Source organism: Embiotoca jacksoni, unplaced genomic scaffold (genome assembly GCF_022577435.1).
Source record: "Embiotoca jacksoni isolate LCO1_2020_lvr unplaced genomic scaffold, fEmbJac1.0.p SCAF_11, whole genome shotgun sequence".
Classification (NCBI taxonomy): domain Eukaryota; kingdom Metazoa; phylum Chordata; class Actinopteri; family Embiotocidae; genus Embiotoca; species Embiotoca jacksoni.
The window spans coordinates 7,093,337-7,119,505 of NW_027185241.1; the positions used below are offsets into that span (position 1 = coordinate 7,093,337).

The following is a 26,169-nucleotide window of genomic DNA, read 5'->3' on the forward strand; positions in this document are numbered from 1 at the left end:
TGCCGTAGTGGCCCCCAAAACCGGCGGAAGGAGCAGCGTCAGTATAGAGCTGAATGTCTTCTGGGTTGGAAAGTTGGTCATCGTCAAAGAAGATTATACCGTTCCAGTTGGAGAGGAGGTGCAGCCGCATTTGCATCTCTGTTCTGGAGGGGGTATCCATGGAGACGGGATCGATAAGTGAGGGTGTGGGTGATGCGAGGGAAAGCAAGTGCGAAATAAAGGAGCGGCCCTGGGTGATGATGTTCAAGGCAAAGTTCAGATGTCCCAAGAGGGAGAGCAGTTGTCGTTTGGTGCAAGAGGGAGTAAGAAGACAGTTTTGTAGGAGGAGTAATGATGCGGTGGAGTTTCTCCGGCAAAGAAGCTTGGAACCGGACAGTGTCGAGAGTAATCCCGAGAAACTCCAAGATGTGTGAAGGACCTTCCGTTTTCTCTTCAGAGAGAGGGACGCCAAGCTGAGCGAAGACTGATTTCGTGGTCAAGAGACCGTGGGCTGGAGGTGATAAAGGAGGAGTTATAACTAGGAAGTCGGCAAGGGGGCGGCGGCGCAGAGCCAAAAAAGAGAGCATGAGATGGTTGGAGGGTAGGGAAAGAAAGAGTAGGGACTGGTATCCCGGTGCCAGGAATCTCCATGGTAGAAGGGTAAACTGCGGCCCTTGTTGTGCTGGGAAGGTCGCTGGAGGCGCCAGAGGAAAGGGGGCAGAAGGGTTGTAAGTTGGCAGCCCAATGGTGATGATGGGCGCTGTGGATGGATGAGAGAGGAAAGAAGACCTGGCAACCCGGTGCCAGAGTAGAGGGCAGAAAAAAGGGGTGTGTGGAAGAACAGCAGTAGTACCGACTGATGGATCCAAGCCAGAAGGTGGGATGGAATGCTGTGGAAATTGAAGAGAGGAAAAGAGAGTCGGCATCCCGGTGCCGCTTTGCAAAGGTGAGTTTGCCGGAGGAAGTGGAGGGGGATGAGAGGCGACGCCCTGCCAACTTGGAACTTTGTGGGTGGGAGGGCGGGGCTTGGAGGTGCGTGGTGACGTAACTTCCGTTGACGTTACGCCGGTGTGTTTTGGATGGAGGTAAGTCCGTGTTTCTTACCTGACGTGACTTTCGGAAAGTTGCGAGGAGTTGGAACAGTTTTGCTTTGTTGTCGGAGCGGTGCTGAGGTATCCCCTTCTCTTTTAGCGCTTTTAGCAGACGGACTACGGTCCGATCGGAGATCTTAGCTGGTGCGTCTTCGACGGGGGACCTGGCTGGACCGCGGGAGCGGTGGCGGCGGCTTTGAGCGCGGCGCGCTGGGGAGCCGGAGTCGTCGGAGACTCGTTCCCGAGCGCTGGGCCTGGAGCGTTTCCGTTGACTAGATCCGGGGGTGGCAGGTCTCCCTCTGTCACCGGTGAGTGGGTTACTGGAGGACGGCTGTGGATCGGAACCTTCGTACAGAAGGATTGAGCAGAGAGGGATTCTGGTGGACGCAGCTGGTCGGCGGGTTTGGCACCGATGTGCTGTCTGGGTGTTCCCGGTGGCGGCGTCTCGTGGGTATCCGAGGCAGCAGATCGAGGGCTTCCCTTGGGTGTCTGGGTGGCCTCTGGGGAGGCAAAACAATCGTCGTCGTCGTCGGGCTGAGGAACAGTAGTTTTGGGCCAAGGTAAGATCGTTTTTGTTTTTTCTGCGTGGTGTCTGGTTCCGAATGCAGAAAACGTGAACAGGCCGAGGTTTAGAGTTGGTGGATATTTATGGTAGTGTGACCGGAAGGGGGGGGGAGTGGTTGAGGCGTGGTCCTGCTCCTGAAATTCAACTAAAACTTTGTCTCCAATTTAAAAAAAAAAAAAAAAACAGAATACAAAACAGTGTCAGTAAAATATATTTAACAAATCATAAAGTCCCCTCTCGAGTGTGACAGATGTTTAGTAATTGAATTGTTTAATAACAGGCCTGTGATGAGTTTTATTTTGACTGTGAGGAGGATTTCCTCTGTGTAACGGCGCTGAACAAGAGGAAGAGCGCAAGGATTTCACAATAACGGGTCTTACAGACAGCAGACCACTGCAGCCAGAGAAACCAGCTCTGCTTCAACTCTCCTGTCCTCTATGGAGATCTAATCAGCTGTCTGACCGGCTTTTACGCCGTAAATAGTTCGATGGAAGTCAACGAGCTCCAGCTGTTGCTGAAGTGATGGTGTGACAACGCTACACGGAGCTGCGTTGGCAAAAAAATGGGGATTTTTCTTCTCTGGCTGTGCGTTGTGTGCGTCCCGCTGATCCACAGCATTTTTGACGGAGCCTGTCCTAGAAAAGGTACGGTATGACATGAATATACATGTAATTTGTCAAACCGTGGAAAGGAGTTTTCTTACTAAATGTTATAAGGTCAAGTAATGAGGTCTAGAGAAAAGTATGCAAATAAAGTGTCGCTTAATCTGTTGAAAAAGTAAAATAGTTTATTTATTCATTCATTCATTTTTAGTGGAAGGTAGTTCTCGTCGTCCAAAGATCTATAATCACCCAAGGGAGTGATTTGATTTTAAAACATTTTTTTAAATTGGACTGGACATCAGAGCAAACAGATAAAAACGGTTGCAGCCTGCTTTGTTCGTCCATTGCACCTCACAGATTGTATTTTCCAAATGGTTCACTTAATACTAAACAAAATAATTTAATAATGTGTATTGACAATTCATTTTAATCCAAAAGTCCTTGCAAAATTAGGCTGCCTCTTGCTTCACTCTTATAATGTTTTGTTTGTTTTATTTATCTTTATTTCATTTTGCGAATTAGTTTCAGCCAGAAAAAAATGTGTCTTCATCCTGTCATGTTTGTTGCAGTGGCCTCAAACTATTGGAGGGTTTTATAAAGAAAGGCAAGCTATTTTTATTTTCATTTTCATAGCTGATCAACTCCCTGACTTTAATTATCCACGTTAAGAAAGCACAGAGTCAAATAAATTTAAGTAAAAAAATAACTATGAAATATAAAACTAGTCCCAATATTGTAATACCTGCACTTCTGCCCTATGTCAACTGCAGAGACTCTACTTTCTTTCAGATTTCTGGGAGAAAATACAGGCAAAGGGAGATAAAATATATTTGAATTATAGAAGGCCAATGGACTTCTGATGTCGAGCCAATCAAGTCCAGACAGGAGGCAAACAACTGTCTTAAGTCATAATTGTCTGTGTGAGCTTTGAGCAGAATGAAAACATCTGAAAGGCTGGGATGAATGTCAGAGATGTAAATAAAGAAAATACGAAGACACATGAGAGACATGTTAAAAGAGGAAGTTAAGAAGGAGTTGGTAATGTTGGTTACGCAACGTTGCATCGTATCTGTGCTGTCAATTGCAGCTAACAAGGCTAAAGAACCTCATCTCAATTTCTACAAAATACAAATGTACGAGAAACAAGTTGAGATTTCACATTCACACAAAAAAACAACCACATGCATGCATTAACTCTATAAATCCTGTGCTTGTTTTTCTGTGCAGACCCTCCACCTGGTGTGTTGGTTTTATCTCCAGGCAGCAGCTTGGTTCTGTCCTGCTGGGGTCATGTGAAGGTGAATGGTGTAAAGGTCAGCTTGTCCAGGAACAGCTCAGCCAACAGAAGCAGAAGTTCCTTAGGTGTAATCCCAACCCCTCCAAAATACACAGGCGATGGTGCAGTTTCACTTGAAACTGATAAAAGCCCCCAGAAGAATACTGCAAGTGAGGGACACCAATCTGACTTGATTGACGAAGGAGTCACCACTAAACAAGTACTCGGATATACAGACAAACAATACACAGCTTCTCCTCACATGGTCCAGCCAACCAGTGCAAGCAGACCGCTGAAGGGGGAATCTGACTGGGAGGCTGAAGAGATGGACATTGAGAGTGAGGATGAGGAGGGGAAGGAAGGGAGAAGGGTAACAAGAGGCATAAAACTGAGGCCTCAGTGGAAGTGGAACCAGAGGACAGTCGTGACAGGAGACAGAGACTTGGGAGAACTCACATTTGGTAGGAGTGGAGCTTTGCTGTCTCTGGCCTCAGTAAGACTGACAGACTCTGGGAAATACACCTGTCATCACAGAGGCAGAAAAACATTTGCTGTGAAAGTAATTGTCGCAGGTAACTGACAATGGCAATGAATTTGTAATGAAGGAATACATACAAATGACATTTAACTTTAATTTGATGACAAAATTAATGATATCGAAGATAGAAGACAAATCTCGAGGTTGAACATTGTGATTGTGGGTAAATGACTTGTATTATGTACCTTTTAAAACAATGGTGAAAATAGGTGCTTAAGTAGAGCAAGCTTGTGCAACTGTAATTATGACTTTGGCCCATTTATTTTTCACATTCACAGTTAGTATACCTCTGAATGTGAAAAATAATTGTAAAGTACCATTGCGTGTTTTCTTTACCTTTTAGATCGCCCTGAGAGTCCTCATCTGTTCTGCTACAAAAAGTCGCCCAGCAGTAAAATTCGCTGTGAATGGACAGCTCAGAAGCCCGTCATTAAACAGCCTGATTGTTACCTCTCACTGAGTAAAAGGTAAGGACACACTATACACTAACTTCCCCCTATAAATAGCTTGCATAAGTTGTGAAGAAAGTTAATGATACTAAAAAACAAGACAACGTAAATAGCTGGAGTTATATACCATGCATCAATTGGCCTGTCATGCAGACAGACGAATGTGTGTGAATGATTGGATTTGATCCTGTGATTACTGGATGACCTTCTCTATTAGCTAAGTCACTGCATCCATATGAAGACATGTTTAAAGGCCCATTGATTAATATTTTGACCCTGTAACCATGTGAACTATATTTACATATATGTAGAATAACTGATGTGTGCAAGTGGTAGATACAAAAAAATCTGTATATTGTGTTGTGTTGAAAATATTGACTTAAACAAATTGCCAGCACTCAGACAGAAATTTTAAATTAGAGCATTTCTTAATCTTTTTACTGTTACATACTTAAAATTTAAAGGTTGCTGATAAAACTTTACCATTAAAACATTTGAAATAGTTGCAGGCAAGTGCTGAAAGTTGTGTCAGTTTAAGTTGGAGCACCTGTATCAGTGTACATTCATGTACTACACACAGAGTTTGGGAATTGCTTTAAAATGCTAGAGATGTTGTAGTACTAATTTATGTCTTTTATTTTCCTCTATCTTTGTGTGATCGATTGCTTTTCTATTTCTTTCTGTGTCTTTCCTTCTCTCAGTCCGACAGAGGAATTCCATAAAGTGCCGTGCTCATATTCATCTCAGCACTCGCGCTGCTGGTGTGCTCTGGACTACAACGAGGACGAGCTGAGAACCCTTCATATGGCCTATCTGTGTGTTACAAGCATCACAAGCAACGCCACCAGCTCCCTGCTGCGGTTCACACCTTTGAGCATTTGTAAGAGGGTGTCAGGGCAGATGTGTCCATGTCAGCATGAGATTTGGCCTGCTGTAAACTGAGGCGCTGCACTCTCTCTGTTCCTTCCTGCTCCCTCAGTGAAGCCGGACCCTCCGTCAAATGTGTCAGTCCAAAAGGAAGAAGGGCAGGAGACGAGGATGCAGGTCACCTGGAATTTACCAACGTCCTGGAAGCAGCAAGACAATTTCTATGAACTAATATATGAGATCAAATACCGACCTTGCAACTCCTCATTATCTAATGAACAGGTGCAGTACACCAGTACACAAGCTATCGGGTGTGCAGGGTTTACTCAGTGTTCAGTATTCAAGGCTAAAACAATAACATACCTTGCTGTGTCAGTAGATGGAGATAATGTCTATCTGTATGTGTCTGTATAGATAAGGATGATTAAAGGCCAGCGTTCCTACACCATCACTGATGCATTACCTGGTGTTGTCTACAAGATACTGCTCAGAACTAAGGAAGAATATGATGGTCAGTCAGGTGACTGGAGCACACCTGTCTATGCCAGAAGTTGGACAGGTAAATATGCACACGCACACACACGCACCCACACATACATATCAAAGAAGCTTTCAAATCAAGCCATTTTTAGATTATAACATAGCTCACAGAAACTTTATGTACTGGCCAGAAAAAGTGATCATGAAAGTGCTCATGTCAGTAATTAAGAAATTTCCCCTCAGGGATTAATAAAGTGTATAAAATCAAAAAAAAAAAAAAAAAAATTAATGGACCTGCCTGCGGATCCTACCTGTATCACCCCAGTAATTCACAATCACTCCGGACACAAAAAATGTCATCATGAAAACCGGAGACGGCAGCGCTCCTGTTTTTTTCCCCATATGATAAGAATTTCTCAAGAAGCTGTGCACATAAATATCCTCTCGTGAACACTTTTACCTCTTCCAGTTTCTCTTCCTCTTTGAATAAGTTCACGTATTCTTCTGATCTAGCTTCATATTTACGGGCATTAAAGAGGAATAGGTTGTCACTCAGCATAAAAGCCAATAAGCACATTTACCCAAATGTGAAATTGTTACTTTAAATAGAATCCTGGTGGCTAAGAGGTTTTGTGTTGACCATGTGCAGTAAACACAATATCCCCTGTTTAAAGTGAAGACGTTAATGTCATCCCAGTTTCCTCTTCTCTCATTTCCAGTCACTACTGTCTGTTTTTAAAATAAATGCAGACACCCCCAGAAAAGGTAATGCAGCCCCTCTGGTAATAATTGAAAGACCCTTTAGTTTACTTTTGGCTCTGGGACTGCGCCTTTCAAATATAACAATAATACAATCTAGCAGATTAGAAAAAAGACATCCTTATCCAGTATTTCAAATCCAGAACTTTGTCTAGATCAGTTGTTACCAACCTTTGCACAAGTCTACTTTTTAGGACAACTTTGACTAAAGCTTACTGTTAGCGTCCTGAAAAAGCAAATATAATCCAGCCATTCATTACCAAGGGAGCAAAATTAAAAAAAAAATCTATGGATATAAAGATATAATGTTTATTTTTTCTGGTTCCTGCACTATTTGTCACCATTGTTATCTTTATCTTGCTAAACCCTTGAGGAGATCCCAATCCTGATTTGCTACAAAGTCTGTACGATCTGTTATGGAGACTTCTTTTCAGTCAGGGTTTTGATAACCAGTTATCTGTTAATGTTTCTCTCCTCTTTTTAAGATGCAGTCATTGATGATCTGAGCCACATAATTGTAAGAGTCTGAACTGTTAATCATGGAAATCCGTTACGCTCTCACTCACTTTTAATATCTTAGCACTAACTCACTGTCTTGCGATTTTTCTTTAATTAACAGTTTGATTTATCGGACCAGGACTTCCCAGGTTCTGGTGAAGGTTCTGGTGCAGATAACGACGCTGATGGTAAGATGTCTGGCAGACAGTAAAATATAATGGTTAATCAAGTGTGTGTGGTGTGAGAGAGAAAAGAGGAGGCAAAAGAAAAGAGGGAACTCTTACTGTTGTTGGTGTTAAAAATCCCCTCTGTCCCTCTGGTTCCTCTCGCCTTTCACACATAAATGCAGCTACACCCAAACAGACACTTGCATGGATGTTATTCTGGTCTGTTAGGATTTCTCACAGTCTTCCCCTCTTTTCTCAGATAGGGGGATAGAAGGGGAGGTTTCTCATCTTGTCCTCTGGATCTCTGGTTTATTTGCCCTCTTGTCAGTCATTTTGGCTGCATACATCTTCAGGTAGTGACATGTGCACTTTGTTATATTTTCATGTGTCTATAAAGTTAGAATTTTCTTTAATATTGAACATAATATCTCCTGTGCTGCAACAAAAATAGATATTATTACATAACAGGATTTTAATGCTAGCCAATGGATGTATCTAACTCTAACCTTAGATTTAATGCCTCAGCAAATCACTTTAGTCAACTTCTTCATTTGAAGTTCTCTTCTTTTTATTCCAGGCACAAGGACAGATTTATGTCTAAACTCCAGAGTTTTAGTGTCATCACCCAACGTGGTGACTTATCTCAACCTCCGCCCTCTGCCCCAACAGCCCCAGAGGGGCAGGCTATGGTGACCTTCGCCCCGCCGCAGTGCAAACATTGCTTGCCAAGGGAAGCAGAAGAAGAGGAAGAGAATGAGGAGGAACAGATCCCGGAGGAGAGAATAGAAACCATGCACTTCAACAACACAAGTTATTTCTTTCTCCAGCGGGAGTGATGGCTGTGCAGAAAAGAGAAAATAGCCAGGAAAATTGTGTTGTTGGTTTGTTTTCGGAGCCAGTGTTACAGATTACAAGAGGAAAAATTACTTCTCCAATGAGCTTCTTTGGGAAGCAAACTCAGGAAGAACTTGTATAATCTTTGCCTACTGTATATTGTTCTAAATGCCTAAAATATTTCTTTGAGACTTTTATGTTGTTGTGATGTCTTAAGAGTAGCCTTTTAGCTTCTCTGGCATCTGTGCTAATTTAAAATGTGCATTAAACTATATGTAAGCTAAGGCCTGATTACAGACTGATTTCTTGCATACCACCTCACGTTCTGTTTGTAAATACTGCTGAAGTTCATTAAATATTTTACCCATCCTATCAAAAGCATGTCAAAGGTTCATCTGTTTTCCTGTCGTTTTTTTTAGACGCAGTTAATCATCCTGTTTTTTTTCTGAAATTATTTCTGCTTCACCTTATAACAGTTTGTATCAGTGTTTAAAGTACTTTAACTAATCTGAAAAAACAAAGATGTAATGGATAAATGGTTTTAACAGCTGTAGGTAATGCTAGACGATTAAAAAAAATTTAAATGATCAGCTAAAATTAGGAATAAAGTATAGAAGACTTTATTAGTATCACTTACATTATGCTACATTTAACAATTTTTTTTTTTTTAATTATAAATTTCTAATAAGTGTTTCATATTGCAGGTTAATCTTTATTTATGAACAGATGTGCAGTGTTGTTGTGAATATTAATTCCTGGTCAATGCTGCCACCTTGTGGGCGCAGCCGTTAATAGCCGTGCATCGTTTCCATAGTAACGGCTGTTGTCAGGCCACAGTCGCTGTGTCAGTAACAGGTGACAAGATAACGTCCACTGGCTTTAGATTTATAGTCGATGTACACCGCAGAGGGCGCACAGAAAAATCATTACATTTTTAGAGAAATGATGGCTGGACAAGGCGGTTTGGCGAATCTTGACGTCAGTGTATTGACTCCTGAGCAGCAAGAGAAACTGCGGCAGTTTAAGGTAACACGGGGTGAATTTCGCAACGCTAACAAGTTGACCACGTTTGCTGGCCACAAACTGCAGTCTGATTTCTTTGCTGTAATCCTGACGTGCTTTTTGTTTGGACTCTCAGATTAAGACGAGAATCGATAACGATAAGTATTTGAGATCTCATCCCGAAGTCGAGGTACTGATAGGCGACTTTCTAAGGTTTGTTTATTTTCTCTCGTTTCAAAATTGTCACGTAAAACTGTCCAAGCTTTCCCGCCGTGTCCGCTTGTGGACTGAATGTAAGACTGAGACGGAAAAAAAAAAAAAAAAAAAAAAAAAGATCCGCAAGGCTCCACGTGATATTCAGAGGAAGGAGCTCGCTCATTTGAATAAAGAAAATCTCAAACAAATACCATTAAGTAAATTCACGACAAGACCGATTTTTGTAAACACGCAAACATCTGTAGTTGGGGAAAGTGACAAAGTACATTGACTCAAGTATTGTGCTTTAGTACATATATGAGGTAGGCCTACTTGGACTTTACTTGAGTATTTCCAATACCCCCACTTTTTCTCCACTACATTTATTGGACAGTTAATTTAAATATAATTTGACAACACAAGAAGCTTTTCAAATACAACAAATTGATGAAAATGGAAAGAGTGATTTCTAACGTTGTTGCTCTCTGACACTTTGCACATATAAGTGTGTAATTGGGTTCACATTTCATGTCAAGGAGTTTTTAATAGCGCCATCAAATAGTCTTTTTTTTTTCCTTCTAAACTTCTCACATGGTTTGATGTACATACAAATTTGAGAATAACTCCACAAATTGAAAACAAAGTTGTGTTTCAGAACTCGGTTTTTATTCGTTCCTCTCACAGTAATCATCTGATGACCCCTCATATTTATCTCCTGTCCCTTTACTAAAACTGGATATAAAGTAGTTCAAACTAGCTCCACCTGCAGCAGCTACAACAGTGACATGCTGCTGACACACTGAGGCTTTCTTATAAATAATCTAATGAGGTCATATATAATCATATATAAGAGGCACGGAACCAGAACTTTTACTTTAATACTTTAACTTAATTTTGCTGTTAACACGTATGTGCTTTTACTACCTGAGTTTAGGATTTTCATGTAGGACTTTAATGAAGTATTTTTACGTTGCTGTATCTGTACTTTTACTAAAGTAAATGACCTGAGCAGCCTATTTTTCCACCACTGTGGATCTGCTCCCATTTTTGTTTTTGTTTTTTTAAATTGTCATTTTCATTGTCAGCTGAGCGAAATAGTAGGTATGCTTTTTAGGTCTTCTTGCAGCTTCCTGTAAAAGATACGGTAGTGTCAAATTTAGCAGATTCAGAACATGGGTCTTATCATAATACAATGTGAGGAATACTGTGAAAAAAGAAATATTTATTCTTCCCTTTTCCTGCTCTCCTCTCACAGAGATGTGCTTCTTAAAAGGCCAGCTGACATCAAAGAGTTTGCTGCAGGTGAGTTGTATGCATACACACCCAAACGCACACATACACGGTCAGTTGCCCATTTTAGTGTTTAGCATTTATTAATCTGTATATTAATTCCTAAAACTGCCGTGCCCGGCTGTTTTAGGAATTAACTGAGACCTTTATAACTTATCAAAATGAAGATTTCCTGATCTTAAACAGTAAAACAACGCTATGGTAAGGAACAAACAAGGTTGGGGCAAAGTGCCACTGACAAGGTACGAAAGCCAGAAAATGGGAGACACATTTTCGTTGACAATTAGAAAAAGAAAAAAAACTTGACTAACGCCAGCCTTATCTTTTAAATAAACAGAAATGGATACCAAAGTAAAAACCAAAGGGGATCCAATTAAGACATACTGCAAAAACACACACACACACACACACACACACACACACATACAGAAGCATGATCTCACCCACTAACAATCATCAATGTTGTTTTTCAGATCACTTCACCAACCTAAACCTTCAAGTGGCCATTGGCCCAGAAAAAGAAGAACACAGTGACATTTAGTGTAACACATCCAACAGCTTCACCTTTTGGCCTTTCTCTGTACAGAGCAACACGTGTATGATAACAAAGATGATGCTAATATGTTCATGTCAGTCTACAAAATTGGTCAGTTGCTTCATTGTCAGATTGCTATTATACATATGCGGGAAGTCAGCCAATGGGGAAGATGGTAACAGCCTTCCCTAATGAGTGTGATTAAATTTAATGAGAAAAGGATGTCCTCTGGGTATTATATCGTGCTGTTTGTCACATCACCCGCATCATTGTGAAGCCATATATGAAAGACTTAATTGTGTCCCATGTACAGTGTCCACTCACATACATTAACCACTTAAAAAAAACTGCTCATGGCTCGAGAGGTTTCTGTGCACCATCCAGATGTTTTTTACTTCACTCATTCATTTTATTTTATTTTTTTTATGTAGCCTTTGCAAGTGCCGCATCTAGAGCTACTTCTGCAATGACTTTAACATTCAAATGTGCTTGTTGCTGCTTTGTATTTAGGAGCTGCTGTTTTCTGTTTGCCAGCTGTCTCCAGGAAGTATGTGAATAGAGCTTTGTTAGTTAAATAGTTACTCTATTTGGATAATGTAGTATCGGCTTATGATGTCCGTATTTTAAAAGCCCATGTTATTTCATAGTTGACATTAGAGAGATGTCAATTGTCAATGTTCATCTCATATAACCTCTGTCTCTTTGTTTCTCTCTCTCTCCCTCTCTCTCTCTCTCTCGCTCTCTCTCTCTCCCTAACACACACACGCGCACACACACACACACACACACACACACACACACACACACACACACACATACAGTCCTGTTTTAATGCCATGCATCTGCTTTGACTTAGGTCAGGTAACCACCTACTTAACTCGCATCATTTGTGAGATAAAGGCAGAGGAAGAGCACGCATATTCTCACCTCGTCTACATCTTGTTTTGAAACTTTTTTTTCGAGAATCTACCAGGGAGAAGACACAGATTCTGTAAGTAATAATGTATTAATACACAGATTCTGTAAGTTCTTTGTTGTTTTACAGTCTTTCTAATATGTTGTACTTGTGTGTCATCACAGTAAAACTTGTGCAGACATGATACATATATATATTTTGTATGTTTTAGTGTTGTTGTTTTTTTAAGCCTGAATTCATAATTCTTCATGATCAACTATCTGTGATGTAATGGTTCATGTCAATGCATCATATAAGCAGCAAATAGATAATTATATGTTAAAAGTTTACTTTACAAGGGAACAAGCAAGGTCATGGGATATATTGTTTTTAAAAGGGAAATTATTCTCATTAGTCTCGACCATACTAGTAGACTGTGGGTATATTCAAATGAGAAGTCAAATCAATGGAAAGCAAACAAATGTATTGAAGGCAAAATGCCAACATGCTATCAGGAACTCAAAGAGGCTGACAAAATGTTGTTCCCAGAACATCATGTACATTGCCAAACCTGTTTTGCACTGCGTGTTATCCTCCAAAGTCCACAGAGCCTCCCACAGGATGAGTAACACAGATGGTTACTAGGGTGGTATGATCGCAGGTCCTCAGAGGAGGAAGTATGTCAGAAAAGTGGAGGTGGCTCACATGGAGACGGGTTCCATAACAACTGACCTATAACAAAATCGTGACATCCAGAAAGAGTCTCAATAAAGCCAAATAATGAACTTTGTCAAACTCTCTTGGAATATGTGTTGATGTTAACATACACTTTATGTAATGTCAGCGTGTTGAACAGAAAGGCAGGCTTTTTTTTACCATGGCTCCAAAAGGAGGAACATGGCTCTTACTACTCATCCTGGCTTGTGCAGCCTTGGGTAAGCAGCAAAACCAGAACATGCATTGTTCCCATCTGTAACTGTCAAAATACATTTAATAGTATGACTCTATGTATGCACATTTTGTGTACGGTATATGTGTTTGTTCATAATTAATCATTACTACTGTGTCTGCACAGCTATGACTCCAAATGGGATGCATGGAAATAACGCTGACTTTAAGGACATTGCCAAAAAACTGGTAAGTAGTTTTTTGAATACGAAGTTGCACACAGAAGAACTATTTTTGTTTTATACTCAATGTCAAATCAGCAGAGCAGACATTTTCACAGTTGTTGTGAGTTAAAGATAGATTTTAACAATGTTTTTTCATAATCATAAGTTTCCAATTTTATTTATTTATAGTAATTGTAATTAAAATTGCATCTAGCAGTTTTATTGTCAATAAGGACAAATGATTGGAAACTAGTGTAAAAATTATTGTATCTCAGATATATTAAAAAAAAAAAAAAAAAAAACATCCAGGCGCCAGAAATAACTCTACTGTTTATTAGATCTTAAACTATAGTATTTCTAAACCAAGATTTTCAGGATTTGGCCCCATAATATGTTTTACATTGTGAAAAACCTCATTCAGCGATTTTAAGCAGTAAATTGTCTTACCTTAAACATCTAATCATGATATATATCTCTTTTTTCCATCAGATGATGAAGTGCCAGAAAAAGGGTGAGAGAACTCTGAATTCACTTTTAAATTCAATCTTAATCCCAGTACTGAAAATGTATTTGAGCCATGCATGTGTGTTTGCCAACTTTAATATGAGTCACAACTAATAAATGGCAAATAGTTTGACCAATCCTGTTGAGTTTTTATTGTGCAACATATGAATATGGAGGCCTGCTGTTACAGGATACCCGGTGCCTACTATGGGGCTGCTGAAAACTGCCGTCAGTAACAGGTAATTTTCTACATGTGTGAGTCTCTGTTTTGTGTTTTGTTAACTTCCTGAAGCAGCAAATATGAGCTGTGGGGACATAGTGCACATGTATTTTCTCTAAAACTTAGATCTTGCCAACCATCCATTTTAAGCCCATTTACTTGAAGTGATAAAAAGTATGAGCCTTTTCTTTTGGCTGGTATCAAGCTTCAGCCACTTTGTATGAACAGATGTGTTTGCTTTGTGCTGCAAAAAACAGTTCTACTCACCGGCTGTTATTTCCACTTTCATTTTTTTCGTAGTGACTTGCCTGTGGAGGACAGAAACGCTGACCAATCCAACACACTCCTGTTCACTTTTAAACATGTCCTGAATTTAGTCACTGGGGGTAAAAAACAAATCTCACCTGGTCAGCGCCCTATGGATGTTTCAGATATAATGGTATGAATACAGACTCACATACACCCACACTCATCCACATAGGCAGTACACACACAGTCACACACAGTTTACAAGATTTGTTTACTTAAGGAAAAAAACTGTACTTGAAACATGTCCATATTGTTTTTCTATCAATCTGTGTAGCAGGGCAGTCCCTGATTATCTGAATCAGTAAAATGATCTTAATGGTGTTGTATTTATTGTTCATGGTTGAATCACATATATTCCATGTGTCTTTTGTCTCTGATTAGCCAAACAAGATGTGGAATTCCAGTATGCTTGCGGCCATGATCAAGGGGATGAGAAACTCTTCTGTCAGTACACTACTGCCAAAACCTTAACAAAAAAGAACATAATCCATGGATTGATCAATGCTGCTCTCTGGCAATATTATCATGCCATCTGTCTTGTTCCCTCAGGAGTCATTTGCATGTTACATGCAAGCATTCATGGCGCCTCTGTCCTGGGCTACTGTGTACGCACAGACTGGAGACAACGTTGAATCAAACGACTATGACACTCTGCTTTCGGCTGCCAAAACTATGCTGCAGGATATACCTTCTACAACAATTAATCTTCCTACCAAATTAAAGAGACAAAAGCTAAAAGATATGTAAGTATGCTTTCCTGAAATTATTTTGTCCACTGCCTCTTAGCAACTTCTCTTAAAACTGTACAACTGCTGTTGGCTCCAGGATGAACATGCTTCAGGAGGTGTATGATCTAATGTCTAACGGTCAACGGACTCAGGTTGTAAACTGGGCAAAAGAGCAGATCACTCAGAACAACTTCAACTGTACAATGAGCCGACCATCCAAGTCAAGATCAAGTAAGAAATTAAGTCAAACCAGAAACCACTTTTTTCACTAAAATCTAGTCTTACACACACACACACACACACACACACACACACACACACACACAGGTTTGTTTGTATCACTTCAGAGGCCTTTACATTGACTCATATTGATTTCATTGAGACTTTCCCTATCCCTCATTATACCCTCTTGTTTAAATCTAACTTTAAACCTAAACTTACCTCAAATTTAAACAAGATGTTCACCCAAAGTTTTAATAATTTATAGTATAGCACTTGCTTTTTGCTTCCCATTTGTTATTACTGTGAAAATCTGATCAAATTCTACCTAATTCAACTTCAAACAGAAAGAATAGGATTGAAAGAAAGAAGGCAGAAACTATAGAAAGGAGAAAGAAGAAAGAAAAACCTTATCAACCCATTCTAAAGTTGAATTGACTATGTAGACAGAACAACTAGTTCTGGAGAGATGAAGAACAAATGAAAGTGAGAGAGATAAGCAAAAGAAAAGTGCAAATCTTACAAAGCGAGTGAGGATTTGTTAGATCACAAATTATGGTCACAAAATAAAACCGACATGGGAAAAGTACACACTGCCTCACTGTACTTTGTTTATGTTCTCCTCAAAGTGCAATGAGGCATTTTGTATTTTACAGAACACTCCCCCTGGTATTTGCAAACCACAGTATGTTTGCATGTTTGCAAATGTGTTCGATGTTTTGATGGAACTTATGATGACAATACAAATCACAAGCGATACAGGCAAGTGATAGTCTTTTGCACTCAGTGTGGGGCCGATGTCAAAAGAAAGTTTTCTGCCTCATTTCTGATGGGTATTTTATGTTAGGTGTGAATGCGCATTGTAAACTCTTCCTTCATTACATAGTGGCGATGGATCGCTGCCAACGTTCCCTGGAATGGCTGGATTCGGATGCGCTGGACATGATGGGGCCTTACATTTCCCGTTTGACACCAGAAGATGTTGATTCTTCTCCCAAGGAAAAGGTGAGTGGCCAAGCAAAGAAAGTAAAAAAAAAAACAGATGAAACTGGGAACAGCAAGACTTCAATGTTTGTCCCTATTATTTTCCTTCATGTTCTCTTCTAGCTGTGTGAATTTTTCCACTCAGCTAAGCTCAAATCCAGCATAAAGAGGGCAAAAAAGATGCAACCCAGTCTGAGCAAGAAGATTCTCCAACGAATTCAAGAGTGCGACAGTCAAAAGGAGTTTTCAGTGAATGTGGATAGGTAGGTATTTATACAAGAGCGATGGTACATAGAATCCATTAAAACTGTGGATTAGAACATTGTTGGAAAAGGATCTAAGCATTCATAACTTATCTTGAAAATTAATTTTGGTTTTTCATGTTTCCATGTCATTTCATAACAAAACAGAGAAAGATAGAGGAGAATACTCTTCTGGGTTTAATAGTTTGTGCTCACTGTGCTGGGTAACCCTAAAAGTCACAGCCTTGTTGAGTGCTATGGTGGTCTTGGATTTTTAAGTGAAAGATTAAAGAGAGAGAGCTTTATTATAGTAAGGTTATATACACATCAATGTACAGTATGTTATATCAATGAAGCCTCAATCAATTTCAAGGCTGAAATAATTACCCCGTTGTTGCCTTTGAACCTCCTCAGGCTTGGCCTTCTGGCTTGTTATTTGGATGCTCCAGAATTGACTCCTGATTTCAGCAGGAAACTCCTCCCTCAGCTTGACAACTGTAGCAACCCCACAAGCAGAACGGTATCTTTCCCTGACCCATACTTACCCAAACTTTAACATTTATCTTTCTCAGCCAGAGAAGTAACACATTTTATGCATCTCGGGAGTGTCTTAATTATTCTCTGTCTTTTTGCCCTCTGTGGACTCAAGCTGAAGAAGCGCCTTGTCAAGTCTGTGATGTCAAGTTCCAACATTTCTCAAGCATTACAAGAACTGGGCACTAGTATCACCTTGTTGCCTCTCAAACAATTCACTGCAATCCTTTCCAATAACTCCAAAGAGCTTCTCAACAATGAAAACATCCGATGGACGAAGACCCAGCTTCGCCTTCTGGTCAAGAAAATGCTGGGTAATAAGACGGTAAGGCTGTGTGGCTAACAACTTGTCTCCGATAACTGTCCTCCTCGCTTGATCCTTTTCTCATTCTGCTTCCCCTCAGTGTAATGAGGTATCGAGTGAGGACCTATGGGGCCTTCAGTCGGTGCAGGAAGGTTTGTCAAGCTGTGTACTTAAGAACGTAAAACCCCAGGAGATCCTAAGTAACACAAAGGCCCTGAAGAACATGACCAAGCGAATGAGGAAGGGACAATTGAAGGCCATGATGCAGGGGGTAAGTGAGGAGAGAGTAGGAGAAAATAGAAGTGAACTTATTGATTGAGATTGAGTCTTTTGGAGATAACTGAGAGAATACAAGATTAATGTGAAAATCTAACAAGAAGCACAGGTGGATTTTATTTCCCATAAAAGGTTATGTGTGCTATCTGTGATGTCCTTTAAATACATTACAAATATAATTTTACGAGAATACAATTTTTTTGTGTGTAGCTGCGTAAAAAAGTGGATCCTTCAGAACTAGTGCAGAAGTTGGCTGGCCGTTTGCTTCGCAGCATTTCTATTAACAGTCTGGACAAAGCAAACATCACCTCTTTGGACCAAGTGGAGAGTAAAACCTGGACTCGACCGCAGGTAATGTTCCTAAATACCTTGTTCCTGCCAACACCGCTGAGATATTATGTCAACACGGCTGTTGTTCCTTTGATATCTTTAACATAAACTACCTGGCCACTTTCTTGATGTTTTTACTCAAAACGTGGTGCCATTTTTCTTCTTTGTTGTCTTTTACTTAGGCAGCATATCTGGCAAAGGAGATGCATAAACTAAAGCAGCTTAAGTACAGGTGAGATATAATTTTGTGAACAAATTACCAGAAACTCCTCAGAGTCCAAAACAAGAGCCTTATTTGTATAACAATAAAAATTTGGTAACATTAAACCATTAACCTCTAAAATTCCAACTATGCCAGAAAACAGTGTAATCATGTAGGACAACACTGCTCACAATAATCAGATGTTTGCGAAAAAAAATGTTTTATCAGGATCTTTAAGACCACAACAAGACAAATTAACTCATTTGTCATTTCTGACACTTCTCAAAATATTGAATGTAAAAGAAATTAACAAGCTTTACCAAATTGACGCTTAATGCAGACATATTATATATAAATTGTAGGGTGCTTGATGTCTTCATGTTCTTGTTACTGTATGTACATTTCTGCCATTGCCTAAAATAATTTGACATACTTTTACATTATTACATATTATCGGCCAAAACAGGCGGCTGCATTCCATCTGGCAAGGCATAACCTGTAAGATGATTGACGAAGTTGCTGACGACGATGCAAAGGACATGGCTGATGCCATTACAGAAAATCCCCAGTGGCTCTCCAAAGTTCAAGTAGGTCTTCACTTACACATACAGCATACACACACTGTTATCTGTAAATAAAATATGTAAAATGCAGAGAATACTCACCGATAACAAACATGTTTTCAGGCTGGATGCGCTGCTCGAAAGCTTTTTTCGACTTTGGAGAAAAATAGCACTGACTATTTTAAAACCATCACTGAAGAGGAGCTGAAGAATATTCCCACATCCTTATTTATTCACCTGCAGTGAGCAAACATTTTACTCCCATGTACTCTTCGTTATCACGTTATCATGTATTTAAAAAAAATAACTATGATGAAATTTAACAGTTCTTCATTTCATTCAACCCAGGCATCAGAAGGTGAAGGACTTGCCTGACTCTGTGTGTCCTGTCTTCCTTGACAAGATGGAAACGGCCAACCTGAGCTCATTGTCTCCCAGCGCCCCGTCCCGTCTCGCACTCATCCGAAAAGCTCTGTCCTGCCTAACCAACGTAAACACAAGGATACATACAGAGTGGTGACAAATTAAAGGAAAAGCTGACATAAACTGTTAAGCCACTGCCTGCTCCTGGGCATTGATTCTCCAGGTTTCTGACACACCATTATTTTAGGGTATATTCCCTCATTTGATGTTCTAATTGCAGCCGGACTGATTCTATATTTTTTAAGGCAGATTCTGATGTTAATGTTTAAGACTTGAAAAAGCATTGAAAAACATATAACATGTAATCTCTATATAAAATCCTTTACATCACTTTTTAAAATTGTTGTTATTGTTATGCAGTTTCTTTTTATACTGATATATCTGCAATAAGCCAGTATATCAGCCTGAACAATTTATTTGTCTAGTAATTGATGATGGCGGTGGAGAGTGCTGTCTAACACTTCAAAAGCATCTTTTCCTTTAAATTGTCAACTGTCCGTAACTACCGTTCTGCACCTATTCAAACCACATGATAAGTTGGTCCACTCATTTGACAACAGTCTAAGAAGTTTACTGTGCATTTGCAGGGGACAGATTTATCTGGATTGACCACCGAGGATGTGTCCAGGCTTGGACCGCTCTTGTGCGAGCTGCCACCTTCCAAACTGCGCCTAATGGCCCCTGATGTCCTCAACTCCAGCCTCCAGGTCATTGCTTCCTGCCAGCACATTCCTCCACGCCACAGGGAAGATCTAATGCAGCTGGTCAACCAGAATTTTGGGTAAGATATGCTCCCAGTGGACATTGGAGTTATTGCAGAGAAAGACAGAGGAAGCCTAATGTTTTTTTTTTTGTTTTTTTTTTATTGTCTATAGGAATCCATCTGATTGGTCAGCTGAGACTATGGAATTATTGGGTCCTCTTGTTCTTTTGGATGATAACGCCACATCTGCTCTGCCCAACAAAGTGTGTATCCACTTTCTGCCTTACATGTAGCTCATAATCTTTTGTTTGCTTTTTCACATGTTCATCAATAAATCATGAATCACTCAAAACCAGGAGGGAATTTGGTTTCCTGATTGCCATGATTCATGCATTAGAATTTAGACCGCATTTCCAGTCTTTATTTTTGTTAAGTTTTTCTTGCTTTCTTTCTCTGTTAGCCTTGGATGAAGGATGTTCTTTATTTCCTGAAGTCACGCCTGCCCCGGGTTTCAGACCTCCTGAACAAGAAATTATTTGAACTTACAACCACAACATCAAATTCAGCACGTAAAAAGAGAAGCGGTAAGGAAATTACATCATGTGGTTACCATAATTTGTTCGTGATAATGTGTAAAACAATATAATGTGTTGTTCCATTCCGCATTTCTATTTCTCACCCACTCTGTGTCTCTCTTCTTCTGCCTTTCTCAGTCAACAGCAAAGGAAATGGTAACCGCAGCGCTCGCACTGAGAGAAGCAGTGACGGTCGCAGTGCTACAGAAATAACAGAGGCTTTGATTGAAGAATTGGGAGAAAACAATGTCTTCTGGACAAAGGAACAGCTGGACATGATATCAAAGGACACTTTCCTGGCTTCTGTAGAAAAACTTGGGGAGATCTCCGAGTACAGTGCAAACCAGCTAGCGGTGCTCAGTCAAAAAGTAACTGAGGTACATTGGTGTCACTCATCCTGTATCTGAAGATTCACCAAGCAGTGGGCACCCCTGGTGTACTGATAGAGGGAGAAAGTCAATTTACCATTGTCTCACCTTCATTTCTCGTTTATTTTAGTCGTTGGCATTAATTCATTTTGGGGTTGACATTGAAGGCGCTGTCGTAATGGGTTGTGTAAAAATGATTGTGGTGGGGAGGGCGGCTGATTATTATGATTCACTTATTTTTAATCGCAAGACTTCCATGGCTTTGTTAAAATTTTCAGTGTAATGTCTCAAAATAATATAATATTGTTGAATTGATACTTGTTTAATTAGAAAAACACGAGAAAGCATACTTTTTTTTTTTTTTTTTTTTTAAATGGTTTTACTATTTAAAACATAACACCTGAATAGAGCACAAATTTCCTCAAGATCTAGGTTCACATGAGACATTTTATAAGAAATCTAACAACAGCTATTACCACTGTCTCAGTGAATAAATTAACTGGGCACACTTCTCTGGGCAGCTCAAGGAAAGACATAAATAAAACAGGAAAACCCTCCGCTGTTCTTCTCACGCAGTCCCTCAGCAGCATCGTATAACAACGTATTCTGATGACTTCTAAATATCCAAATTCAACTTAAAACTCATTCACAATTAGACTTTTTAGGGTTGTAATTCCAAGTGTCAGTGTGGGAATCCTAGAATTTGTATGCATCACATTCATTTTATGAGCACAGTCACACTTAGAAATGTTTAAATAAGCATGTCTGTATGTTTCTGAAGGCCTTCGGCTCAGTGTCCGAGATGGATGACCGCGTGGTGATGCAGCTGGGATGTTTATCTCAGGGCTTCTCCACCTCCGACCTGGAGAAGCTCCCCTTCTCTCTGGACTCTCTGGAGGACATTGCCCGCTGTGGCTGGAATGAATTGCAGGTGAAGTATAAAAAGAGCCTCACATGATTGTGACTGTTATCCTGATTACACTCATGAAATGACTCATGTCTCAATAGTTGGAGTCCGTGTGGAAGGCTTTTGCTAAACGTAGCAGCCTGACAGCGCAGCAGCTGGACGCTGCAGACATGGTCGCGCTGAACCGGTTCATCTGTGGCCTAAGCTCAAGCGAGTTAGGACAGCTCAATGTGGACGCCTTCAAGTTTGTACACCATACAAAACTCACTTATCATTTTGTCTGTCACTTTCTTCCAGCTTCTTGTATTCACAAATTATTTAAAGTACAGTTAACCTGTCATTAAAAAGGGGGTGTTGCCTCACAAAAGCACCCGCTACAACTAGGAAATTAAAATGTTTAAGGGAAAGAAAACAACAACAACAACAAAATTGCCAAATACCTATTCTTGTCTCAATTTACTGTGTGCCTCACACATCTAAACTCATTAACCTCACTAATCTATACAACATTTATCATTCCCTCCCCATTGTTGATCTTTGGTCCCTACTCCATTTACATAGCAATGTTAATTAACAATTCTGGATGCATTAATCATTTTTTTGTGAATCCTGAATAACATTTCTTTGAAGCTTTTTGTATCATGTGTGGATGTTTGTGTGTGTCACAGGGATGCTGTGGGCTCAATGGATGGTATTCAGTGCTCCTTCAAGGATGTACAGCAGTTAAAAACTCTTGCTGTGTCTGCGTTTGGAGATCCCAACACCTGGACTGAAGCACAAGTATCTGACTTAGACAACATCGTTGGTAAAATAATTGATTTTACTTACTTATTAACCAAACCTCGAAGCAGTATCCCTCAAAAGAACTTTAAACTGCTGGCTGGGGGATAAACTACTTTTCCCTTTTTTTTTTTTTTTTTTTTTTTTTTTTTTTTGCTCTCTAGCATTTTTTTTAATTAATTATTATCTGTCTGTCTCCCTCAGCTGGGTTGAATACAAATGAGTTGGCTTCTTTGGACCCTCCTGTCTTCTCATTTCTCAGCGAGACTTGTATCCCCCTTTTTTCTCCCCAGCATTTTGCTGTAAGTACCTTTCTGTAACCTTTGTTTGTTTGTTCTGTGAGCTGTGAGCCAAACCCAGTGATGGAAAGAATCTAAATGCATTTATTACCATTTACTGCATTTAAAGAGGCTATAACCAAAGTTTTTGGGGCAATATGTTGTAAAATGTTAGAGGGCTCATTACCTCTAACTAGTGTTTGTTTTTCACTCTCACCAGTCTCTTAATGTTGTTTTTGACCGAAGCAGGCATCTGTTTTTGACAAAAAGCTCTAAAAACCCAGAGTACACTCAATTCTCAGCCCCAAACAGAACGGTTCGTGACCAGCTGGTGAACATAAAGGAGCATTTATAAAGGATCAACCGAAGAGACAAATGCTCCCCTTAGGAGTCGGCAGAGACCAAAAACAGAGCTGAAACTGAATGAAATTGCGATAATATTGTAACTTAAGTATTGAGATAATACCGTATTGCAACTTAAGCATTGCGATAGTACCACATTATGATTAAAGTACTGCCATAGTATCACATCGGGATTTTTTTTTTTTGTACAGCCATTATTTTTTAAGATATTATTTTCATTCAAAACATGTTAAACTTAAACATGATGCTGATCTCTTTTGCCCATTCTTTCTAGGTTGGGTTCTTTAAGGATTTATTATTATGTTTATTTATTATTATGTTTATCTATTGATTTATTAATATTATTCATGAAGGAGGAGTACTTCTTGAATTTTCAAAAATTTAAGTGACACACTTTGTTATTATTTCTTGTTTAAAGATGCTGTCACTAGGACTTTTTTTTTTTTAAACAAGTAGAAGAGTTCAAAAAAATCATTCAAATCAAAATTGTTCTTTTTTTCATAGTTTTCGCAAGGCTAAATGCTGTTCAACAATTAAAATCAGCTTAACCTAGACCAAATCCAACTAAAATGGGGCTAACGTACGTGCATGCATCAGTGATAATACATATGCATTATAGTGCATGTACTGTATTTGTACAATTTTGAATGCAAGACTTTTAATTGAAATGGAGAATTTGTACACCTATTTATCACTTTTACATAAGTGAATGTAGCATGCCCTTCAATTTTCCATTCAGGCACTCTCTGGTATTCAACTGGAGGCTCTTGGGCCTGACAATGCCGCCATGGTAACCAGTGAACAGCGAGCTGTGCTAACAAAGGATCAACTGGCCGCCCTTAACAGGGCTATGACTGGGTCTCAGGATGAACAGCAAAGGTCTTCCCAGTCAGGTAAGAAAACACACATTCATAGCATTACATCAATACATTCTTCACTGTTTGAATATTGCTAGTGTATTTTATCATTTATTCAACATGACATTCTATTGACATATTGATAAATCTGCTTCGGAACATATGGAACAAATTCATTCTGCAATCAAAAGATGTTTAAAAAAATAAATAATAATAAAAATAAAAAAAACTTGTATTTAAAGGTAATAAAATATATTCTGGGCTGTAAATCCATTGCCCCAGTGCATTCTGGGGGCATTCCCAGCACACCTGTGTCAATGTTCATGTAATCACATGTTCAGCACTCAGTCAATCAGCCCAAAACAATGCTGATCATAGTTTCAACTCTCTACACATATTCCCTCCATTTTAAGCACAAGATAGCTTTTTCAAAGATAAACAAATCAATCCTCAAACTGCTTCCAAAGAACCACATGATCTGGATGAGCGTTAACAGTATTTTAGCCCGACATCAGCATGTTAGCCTGAATTCGTTTAGCCACATTTGAAGAAGAGACTCAAAGCCATCGTCATATTGCTCCATCACAAACGAAGGTTTAAACAACTGTACAATTATTTAAAAGGGGGATATTTTAGTATGGTGTTCACCAGTGGCCAAAAATAATCAGTTTTTGCGGGTTGAGTAAAAAAAACTAACTTATCATCTAACTTTTCTTGGCATTACATTATTTCTTGAGTCAAACGTTGATGCACATCACATTATTCAGAGTAAGAACTTGTCAAAGTTTGTGGTTTTCATGATCTCATTTGCCTTCTGTTTACATTTACACTCTCACGTCCAGGAGCTCCATCTCTGAGTGTGGAAGGGATCTCGGCCTGCCTGAAGCCCCTCCTGTTTCTCCTCATGGGGTTCCTCCTGCTGTGAAAACAGTCATCACATACAACTGCAAAACCTGTAGGAGCTTCAGCTAACTTCACACAGGCAGCCTTGCTTCGTGAGGTTATTATTAGAGAACACTTGCGACAACATGTAATTCTTTCAAATTGATCTCATTTAAAGATGTTATGCATGGCTTGTTTGTTCAAGATAATTTAAGTGTGATTGTAGAAGTGTAGCTACAGGACACAACATAATCAAATGAACTAGTAAGTAAGGCTTCTTATATTATTCACTCTATATAATCTCCCAGTTATATATTTTTTAAGAAAGTATATTTTAATAGGATGAAGAGGGATATTTAATGTTTGACACTGTCCACTGTATACGTCTATTGTTTGGATTTTTGCTATGTACTGAAATAATGCAGGGTGACAAATGATTGAACTATATAACTATATACGATTGTTAATATAGTGACATAGTTACTGCTGCAATGATATTTGTAGACAAAAACGCGAGTTAAAGCCAATGTGCCCGTTTTTATTTTATATATGTATGGGTGTATATATCCGGTTAGAAATTGTTTTTTTCAATACACAGACAAGTAAAGTTAAATAGAACAATGTGAGGTAAAGCACTGGATAATCTCCTGAGAAAGTACACACACACACACACACACACACACACACACACACACGCACGCACACACACACAAAAGACACTAATGACAACAGTACATTAAAGTGCGAAGTCATTTTTAAAACTCTGAAGAATGCATGGATATTAGCATGTCTCAATGGAAATTGCTTATCAGAAATATTTCAGAAATGCAGCAGTTTATCAGATATTAGGCTAAATAAAATAAAAGACATAACTAAACATACGAAATAAAAAAAATTTGAGCACCCATAACCAAGCACTCTACGGCAGAAATGACAACATTTGGTTCTCCCTTCAGAATATCTAATTATTATCTTTAGTTGATTATGTAGGACAATGATTTGAATTTGTAATGGTGCCAAAGATTAAAGAAATATCATGTTTAACATGCTCTCGTGTTCTTGGGAAATCACAAGAAATAGACATAATTCATACATACAGATTTTTTTTTTTTACAGTAATATAATTAATGCAATATTTAGACAAACATATACGTGCATACAAAAAAAACCCCACAATTTTACTTCCATCTCTAGCTCACTAAGAGGGAATGACTCAGGTAATCTGATGTAAATGCTAAACATTCTATTTAAAAAAGGTATTAAATGCTAATTTAAATGTTTTCGAAAGTTTTACCCTGTAAGTATTGTGCCTACATGTCAGATTATTGCTGACAATTTTCCAAAGCATTGTCAAAGATTGCATCCCATTTTTGGTTTTTTTCAGTGTGACATAAATGTAAAGATGCAGGGACTCGCTGAGAGAGACTCATCAGTAGTCGTAAATATTTAAATACATAGCTCTTCAAACCAAGTGACATCGCAAT

The 26,169-nt window shown here is 39.2% G+C and overlaps 3 protein-coding genes across 4 annotated transcripts; all 3 read left to right on the forward strand.

Moving 5' to 3' along the window:
- The first annotated feature begins 1,543 nt into the window (after positions 1 to 1,543).
- On the forward strand, positions 1,544 to 8,497 carry il6r (interleukin 6 receptor). Its single transcript, XM_069142785.1, has 10 exons — positions 1,544 to 2,279; positions 3,465 to 4,085; positions 4,395 to 4,518; positions 5,202 to 5,380; positions 5,480 to 5,649; positions 5,782 to 5,926; positions 7,092 to 7,123; positions 7,226 to 7,292; positions 7,531 to 7,624; positions 7,849 to 8,497. The coding sequence occupies exons 1-10, from the start codon at positions 2,198 to 2,200 to the stop codon at positions 8,105 to 8,107; spliced, it is 1,773 nt and encodes a 590-aa protein (XP_068998886.1). The 5' UTR covers positions 1,544 to 2,197; the 3' UTR covers positions 8,108 to 8,497.
- A 450-nt stretch (positions 8,498 to 8,947) lies between these two features.
- Positions 8,948 to 12,037, forward strand: LOC138194222 (RIIa domain-containing protein 1). Of its 2 annotated transcripts, XM_069142793.1 has the most exons (5): positions 8,948 to 9,131; positions 9,244 to 9,320; positions 10,558 to 10,604; positions 11,066 to 11,134; positions 11,984 to 12,037. In XM_069142793.1, exons 1-4 carry the CDS (start codon positions 9,000 to 9,002, stop codon positions 11,131 to 11,133), a joined length of 324 nt encoding a protein of 107 aa, XP_068998894.1. In that variant the 5' UTR covers positions 8,948 to 8,999; the 3' UTR covers position 11,134; positions 11,984 to 12,037. The 2 variants fall into 2 exon arrangements, with proteins under 2 accessions (XP_068998894.1, XP_068998892.1); XM_069142791.1 differs by lacking the exon at positions 11,984 to 12,037 and having other exon boundaries at positions 11,066 to 11,154.
- Position 12,038: 1 nt separating this feature from the next.
- On the forward strand, positions 12,039 to 25,729 carry otoa (otoancorin). The gene is made up of 29 exons (XM_069142790.1): positions 12,039 to 12,118; positions 12,867 to 12,957; positions 13,098 to 13,159; positions 13,624 to 13,645; positions 13,829 to 13,877; positions 14,159 to 14,297; positions 14,549 to 14,611; positions 14,717 to 14,910; positions 14,993 to 15,126; positions 16,001 to 16,119; positions 16,222 to 16,361; positions 16,755 to 16,860; positions 16,990 to 17,199; positions 17,279 to 17,449; positions 17,665 to 17,805; positions 17,967 to 18,016; positions 18,453 to 18,573; positions 18,673 to 18,791; positions 18,898 to 19,039; positions 19,560 to 19,753; positions 19,848 to 19,938; positions 20,136 to 20,259; positions 20,389 to 20,627; positions 21,400 to 21,549; positions 21,627 to 21,769; positions 22,194 to 22,330; positions 22,510 to 22,607; positions 23,686 to 23,839; positions 24,646 to 25,729. Exons 2-29 carry the CDS (start codon positions 12,900 to 12,902, stop codon positions 24,726 to 24,728), a joined length of 3,453 nt encoding a protein of 1,150 aa, XP_068998891.1. The 5' UTR covers positions 12,039 to 12,118; positions 12,867 to 12,899; the 3' UTR covers positions 24,729 to 25,729.
- The last annotated feature ends 440 nt before the right edge of the window (positions 25,730 to 26,169 follow it).